Genomic DNA, 8270 nt, shown 5'->3' on the forward strand with positions numbered 1-8270 from the left:
ATATCTTGGCCAGCTCCAAAGGTATCAGCTTTACAAAAACCCATTCCATCAAATAAATCATGGAATGCCATTTGCGTCTGTACAAGGATGGGAATCATCATGATGAATAAGAAGTGCATCACACACTTTCTTGTTGGCGCTACAATAATAATGTGTTAGTATCATAATCAATATCATATTTTATACTTATAACAAACACCAAATCGTAAGAAGTCGTAGGAAGTCGTAGGAAGTCGTAGTGGGGAGGATGATTGCGACGGGGAGTAAATGGATAATGAAGGGGATACATAGAAAAGAAAAAAAAAAGGATAGTGGGTTGACAGAGATCACAGGGAGACACTAGTCAGTGCTGTCCAAGTTCCTACTCCACAACATGACTTTAACCTAGGTTTTCTTCAGCAAATCCGTCTAATGAGTTAGCGGGATCTCCTTACTTACGCTATGGAAAAAGTCATTTTTTCAAGTAACATTGTAAATTGTGCTAAGCAATGGTTATTTACAATATAGCGTTACAAGAAAAAAACGAGGGCGATACCTTTATGCCTACATTACATTGTGCTAAGCAATGGTTCTTGTAATGAAGGTGTTAAGAATGAAGGATAATAGTCCAACACTCGAAACAAAGGCAATGAAGATGAGGGGACAAAAGAAAGAAAAAAAAAGGGGGGAAAGACAAAGAAAAAAAGAAAAGGGAAAAAAGCAGAAAAAGATCAAAAAAATACCACGAGTTTAAATAGTTTCAAAAAAAAAAGTCAAGGAGCCAATCATAGCGCGTCTTTTTTTTACTACTTTCGTGCCAACCAAAGCGTGTTTTCATGCCAACCAAAGCGTGTTTTCGTGTCAATCAAAGCGTGTTTTCGTGTCAATCATCATCTACCACTCTTTTTTTTTTTTGTCATAACGTCTACGTGTAAGCAAACCGTTGTCATGATCAACAATCCGTAACAGATATGCATTGGATGAATAGGCGATTAAATCAAATAAAAACCGCAAGATGCGAACTTTTTTTTACTTTTTACGTGGTTAGCGTTATCATCATGGAGCCATCACTTTGAATCTTTACGATAGTAAGAGTTAATCATCATCATCATCATCCATCTACTTTTATTGTCCCTGAATATTAATTAAACTAAACTACTATGCAATATTGTCCCTTTTTGGCGGGGCTTGTTTGAATTTCTACTCCTATCAAACTTAGCATATTAGAACGTAGATCGATTTAGTGTAGTACATGTCCTACTGCATGAAAACACTGGAGTCATCATCATGACAAGTGTATCAATAATAATAATAATAAAGAAACGATGAGTATCCATACCATTGATACATCTACCACTCAATTCCAAAAAAAAAGGAAGACGATTAGATAGAGCGTGACACGTGGAGTTTGAAACGCGTAAAATTTAAAGTCTTAAGAGCAAAGAATTTTTACTTTTTTTTTCCTTTCTTCTTCTTCTCTTTTCTTTCAACATTTAAACTAAGTTTACTAATACATATTACTCTTTGATTATTTAGGTCGTTCCTTTATTATGTTTTTCCTTTGGGGACCAGCTCATGCACAATCATCTCTTGTTGGAAGGTTTTGTAAGTACTTAAATGAATATACCAAGTCATTATATACTCACATTTTTCTTTTCTTTCTTTTATCTTCATTGTTTTTTCGAACGGGTGAGTATTAAAAAAAAAAAAAAAAAAAAAGGGTAATCTTCACTAACAAGCTTATCTAATTCTATTTATATTATATAGGCCTTGGAAGCAACTTCAGTGTGACCCTCCAACGACAATCTATCACAGGTAAATTTATATTGTATAAATATTAACTGTTCACAACAAGAATGAATAGTTACTAAAATCATTTTGTTTTGTTATTATATTAGCATCCCGGGTCGAGAAGAGACTTTTCCAAAAATGGTGATATGATAGAGGACTTCTTCTTTTGCTGGCAAAATAAGAAACTCTGTGTATGAAGGATGATGGTGATGACGGTGGGTCCAAAGGAAAGGTAGTATTATCAATGAAATTTACCATAAACTACTGCCTTTTTTTATATACGTCCATTCTTTCTCTTTTTATAATAGATATGATCGATGCCATATGAAGCTCTGATTATAGCACTTCTTTGTCTTGTCAATGTTTTATGGTTGGTTGATGGGCATGAACAAGGCATATACAAGGAACAAGTAAAGGTAAAACAAAAGTAATATGGGTGTGGTAAACTACTTTATATGCTGCTTTTTTTTCTTTTACTCTTCTTTTGTAGTTGCTGCAAGCAAACAAAGCAAAGAATTATGTAAGTACTTTATCTCATTTTTATCATATTGTATATGAATAATCTATTCATCCTCTCATTACCATTCTTTTTTATTTTTATTTTTTAGTTCTAGATGGTTTAATAGATACTTGAATCTATTTGATATATCTTGCTTGAACTTTATTTTTTGAACTGACTTGGTCTTGTATCAATTTGATATCTTAAGATCTTCTGTTGGAGTCAGGTCTTGATCAAACCTGCTTTAACTGCAAATCATAAATATCAAATTGATGCAAGATCAAGTCAGCTCTCAAATGTAAGTCCAATCAAGATGTCAAATGGATTCAAGTAGTCTGTGAATTATCTATTCGCGGGACGAGTGGTGGAAGGTAATATATAAAGAATATTATACAATGAATACAGTATAACATAGTTATTACTAAAAATCATTCTCTTTTTTTTTTTTTCCCTCTCTACTCTATAGTAATTCTTTATGTTTGGTGACATCAAATCGTATGGTTGGCAAGGAATATAAAAGGTGAGTAAACAAAAAAAAAAAATATTGGGAGTCAATGTAGTTCTACCTCCTTGTGGTGGCTCCTGGGTAACGCTAAATGAACTACCATCATCATTTCCTCTTTAGTTTAGAAAATAGTCAAATATATAGTGTATTTTATTTTATTCAAATATGATTTTATATTAACTCGAATAAAGTTTGTTTTCAATATACTCTTCTCTTTTCTTTTTTTTTTTTTTAATACAAAGACATATCCATGATGACAACAGTATGAAGTTGATTCCACGATCAGTCGAGAATGATGGTAAATAAAGTAAGGCAATAAGAACAAATCAATATTCACCTTTCCGTTTTCGACTGAGTCGATTAGTTGATGATAATAATAGTATGATTGAACATAGACGATAATAATAAGTATGATCAATAATGGTAAAGTAATAAAGTGAGATCATAATTTAACGATTGAATGATAGCTATTTTATTTTTCTCACAGTTTCTTCTTCTTCCTTATCACTATTGTTATAGACATCTTTTTTATTTTGTATAGAAAGTAAGCGAAGATAGAGTAAAAAGGAACTTTATATATTTATTGTATGTTAACTGACCTCTCTTGTTCTAGAAATATCATCTCATGACTCTTTCACAAACTGGATCCGTAACGATATATTCAATGGGCTATAAAACTATAGCAATGGGACTATTACCATCAAATGTACTATTTCCAAAAAAAAAAAAAAAAAAAAAGGAAGAAACAAGTGATTTAAATATGGTTGTGATTTTGATTCTTTTTTTTTTCTACTAGTATAATACCAAGGGAGAGACTGTTTAACATATGTATCAACTATGGTTATCAATACAAATAGAGCGTGATCAAAGATATCATCTTTAAAGGTAAGGCCTAAAATACGATAATGAAGGACTTGTCAATCATTAATATCATCTTTTCTTTCTTTTCTTTTTTCTTTTTTTTTTTTTTGTTGATGGGTAGTGTCACGAATACAAGTTTAGCTGCTTAAATGTTACTCTATTCTCTATAAAGGCATCCTTCTTATCAAGATGATTTTCATCAGTTAGTTATCCTCGTGGAAATTGATATCGTTATCATTACTATCGTTGTCATCCTTCAAATATTATTAGTATAGGTTCCAATTGCAGTGGAATAAATATTATACACATCAATCATTAACATTTATTTGTTAAATAGATAGGTTGTCATGATACATCGTCCATCAGTCTTATTATGTTACTATTATTCAATTGTTATGATCATTTTCAAGTAAAAGTCAATTACTCTATTCAAAGTAAAATACAAAAAAAAAAATGAAAAAGAATATGTAAAATATGATTTTCATTCTCTTTTTCCTTTTCTTCTTTCTTTTTTTTTTTATTGCTTTGATACATCACCATCCTATATATATACAGATCACAGAACCAAATGAAAATTAGATTCATAAAAAGGATGAATAACTAATGTAACTGTATAGTATTAACAACAACTGGAAAGGGAAAGCAATTTGTGTACAAATAAATAACATTTTTTCTATAGTTTCTTTTATTGATAGTTTTAGTCTTATTATATTCTTTTTATATTCTTCTTCTTATTCTTTAATGAAGTTTATCTTCATATCATCATCATCATTTTATTATTATTATTATTATTATTATTATTATTATTATTATTATTTATTCATCTATTCTACTTTCTTTTAATGCAAATCATAAGTGTTTTCCATAAATGGCATAACTTCAAAGTCCGTTCTCGATGTGGGGTGTGTTGGATCAGATTCTCAAAAAATCTGGAGGTTCCTCAAAAAAAAAAGGTCTGGAGGTCGAGATCAAAAAAAATCTGGAGATTGAAAAAAAAAAAAAATTGTTGGAGACAATGGAAAAAGTTGGACCAAGCTCTGACAAGAAAAAAAATTTGGCGCACTTCCACCTTTTTTTTTCCTTTTGCTTTTTTGTACTTTTTCTTAACCAATGAGTCTTTGAACATTGTAAGTTACCATTATACATTATTTTACTAATTTACATTATATACTTAGAGTCACTCTTTATATACTATACTTACTTTATACTTGTTCTTTCTTTTAGTCTTTCATATTATGAACTAATCTATTTTTGGTTTTTCACTCTTTTTGTGAACATATAGTAGATAGAAATATGAAGAAATATATAATAGGATTAGCTGAATATTGGATAAAAGAATAGCAAGTTAAGGAAAAGTATTTAACTCTTTATCATTGGTTTATTTAATAGTTTAGTCTTGTAGTTATAGTGTTTTATAATCTTTTAAATAAAATCATATTTTTATTATTTGTTTATTATATTGTCATTTCACTATTATTTATCTATTTGTCCTCGATCATCATCATTATCAAAAGGAGTAATAAGAAAGAATAGTATGATTATCATTTTAGTTTCACTAAAAAATAAAACAAAAATAAATAAATAAAAAATAAAAACTGTTGTGAAAAACAAAATCCATATACACATCAGTATCTTGTTTCATGGTAAATATATATATATATATATATATTGAAAAATTAGTATTAGTATCGACTTTTCAATACGAGAAGTCAATATCGTCAGTATTCCATCGTAAAGAAAAAAATCATACTGTTATTGACTAAAAATCAATATCTGATCAATATTGGTCGATACTAGTATTGATCACGTATCGAGTTTTGTTGGTTGATTTTTCAATATGTGTATTGATGTATGTTAATAATGATCTTTCAATATATATATATTTTAACTTACAATGTTCAAAGTGTCATTGGTTTTAAAAAGAACAGTACAAAAAAGTAAAAGGAAAAAAAAAGAGAGAGCGCCCCCCCTTTTTTTTTCTTGTCAGAGCTTGGTCCAACTTTTTTTTTTTTTTTTTTTTTTTTTTAGTTCTAGATGGTTTAATAGATACTTGAATCCATTTGATATTTTGGTTAGGTTTTACTTTTGAACTGACTTGATTTTGAATCAACTTGATCTTTTATGATTTTCTCTTGGAGTTAGGTCTTGATCAAACCTGCTTTAACCGTAAATCATAAACAATGAACCTCCTCGCTAAGTTCAGCCAGTCACGATGAAGTATTGGCAGTTTGGTATTATTCAACTCATCGATGCTGCCACTTTCTTCGAGGACAATATAATCATGCATGAACGGAAACGAAACACTTCGGTGAAAAGAGAAATGTGCCTACCTGGGACAATCGACAATTTGCGTTTTATCGTTATAGCAAGATTCTTCTATATAGTTATGGTTACATTAGTTTTATATTTTTATATTCACTTTCTTTTTTTATCACTTTGAACAAAATAAAACACTGTCAAATGCGCGATTCTATTTTTTTTTTTTGGGTCATGAATTGGATGATAAGTGATGGATTATAAGTGATGGATTATAAGTGATGGATAATAAGTGATGGATAATAAGTGATGGATTATAAGTGATGGATAATAAGTGATGGATAATAAGTGATGGATGATACGTGATGGTATTGGTGTAGATAGTGATAAAAAAATAAAAAATAATGATGAGAGCAAGTCTGTGAGATTTCTTTTTATTGAAAAAAAAAAAAAAGATCGGGTTGCCACTTATAAGCATTTTGTATCCTACTATGGGTGTAGATAGATATTTAAAATAAAATAGACAGTGGTGAGATTCCTTTATATTATATCCTATTTGGGAATAAAATTAATGTTCAAATTGTTATCAGTGGACGGGCTTCAAAAATTAATCACCCCTTTACCTGCGTTTTGCTCTTTTTTCATTTTTTTTTTTTTTCTTTCTTTCTTTTTCTTTTCTTCATCCACTTTTTTTTTCCACATTAGGTGTCCTCTTTGTTTTTGCAATCTTGTCAAGGTAGATTTTATTGGATTTGGAGTGTTTTGAAAAAGGGATTAACAAAATACATGGGGAAACCCTTTCATTTTGGATGTAGGATTTAGTATAGGTAAATGACAAAAATATTTTATACTTTGTTTTTTTTTGAAATAAAAATTATATAGCTTCTTATGATACACAAAAATATCACATCCGTGCCTCTTTTTTTTTTTTTTTTTTTTTTGATATCAATCATTATTATCGGATGAGGGAAGAGGATATTGACGTCTCATTTTTAATTTACTTTATAAATCGGGAAATAAGGTACAAGTTATTATCAATACCATTGAAAGAGAATGATTTCATCTATGTTTGACCAAGATTTGGTACAATCATTGATTACTTTTGAGTGACAAATGAAAAGATCAAGTTTGCTCTCCAACTTGAATGCAGGGTGAACAAATAGGATAAATTTCTCTGTTGCTACAACCACAACTGCCCTGCAAGATTTTTTTTTTTTTTTTTGCTGTATGTTAGAAGTAAATCGAAGGAAATGAGAATAAAAATTCTCTTTTTTTTTTTCTCAACATTTTCTTTGTTACGACAGTACTTTTCCTTTTTATATTTTTACACTACTATGGCAAGTACTACGGTAACTACAACAGTTTTGTATAAATAGTGGATACATATTTTACGTTTTTATTTTTCTTTTATATTCTCTTCTCATCAATAAAAAAAATCAATCATCAATACAATCTTTATTGTAGAAATCTATTATCAAATCTAGCTTACTGAAATTCACATACTCAAGCTTTATTGGCTGAAAAAGAGATCATCCCATTTACTTTTCGAACGTTGTTACTTTCCTTTATTCTAATTCAATTTCTTTTTTTTTATTATTATTATTCAAGCAAGGTCCTCAAAAGTCCCCAGAACTCTCCCATAACTCCATCATATCACATCCCATAGGTCTATAAACCTATCCCATCAATTCCGATCTGTAATCCTAGCACTTGTCACCCATAGATCCATCACATCACATACTGTTTCTAATCCAAATCCTAAATCACTTCTAGCCTATAATCCTAACCCTTACCTCCCATTCATACCCCCCAAGGAGCCTTTTCCCCGAATACAATGTAAATAGTGTGATTTCAATGCATTCCGTACCTATAAAAATATGCGTTAAAAACATTCAAAAAATAAGAATAACATAAGCATATGATGTAATATATATATATATATATTACTGAGGATGGAATCAATTACAATGACGTGTACAAAGTAATTGGAGTAAAAATAAAAACTTTATTGAATAAAAATTATAACTACTAAGTACTACTAATTAAGATACTGAAACTAAGCTCAATAAGAAGAAACGAAAGAAAAGAAAAGAAAAGAAAAGAAAAGCAAAATTAATCGCATATCAAAAAATATAAAAAAAGAAAAACGGACTTCGAAAAACGCAATGTCCAAAGGCTATACTACTGCTCTGAAAGACACCATATCAAATGACAAAATACTCCAGGGCAATCATCATGATGAATCACTGCACTTATGATGATTCATCACTTCAGTAGGAAGCACACCAATAAAAAATTGCTCTGTATAGTCTTATTCCATCAATCAATAGTCGACACCTTCTCAACAAAAATAAACATTCACATAAATGGAAGATTACG

At 29.7% G+C, this 8270-nt stretch overlaps 1 protein-coding gene across 1 annotated transcript; it reads left to right on the plus strand.

Annotated features, from left to right (window-relative positions):
* Positions 1-2087: 2087 nt before the first annotated feature.
* Positions 2088-4625, plus strand: BX664DRAFT_311110 (uncharacterized protein; the record flags this gene model as incomplete). The annotated part of the gene is made up of 8 exons (XM_051542572.1): positions 2088-2186; positions 2261-2290; positions 2549-2640; positions 2736-2789; positions 3017-3072; positions 3316-3318; positions 3977-4069; positions 4492-4625. 8 exons carry the CDS (start codon positions 2088-2090, stop codon positions 4623-4625), a joined length of 561 nt encoding a protein of 186 aa, XP_051402378.1.
* Between the last annotated feature and the right edge of the window lie 3645 nt (positions 4626-8270).

This window comes from Halteromyces radiatus, assembly GCF_025201355.1.
Source record: "Halteromyces radiatus strain CBS 162.75 chromosome Unknown BX664scaffold_2, whole genome shotgun sequence".
NCBI classification, from domain to species: Eukaryota; Fungi; Mucoromycota; class Mucoromycetes; order Mucorales; family Cunninghamellaceae; genus Halteromyces; species Halteromyces radiatus.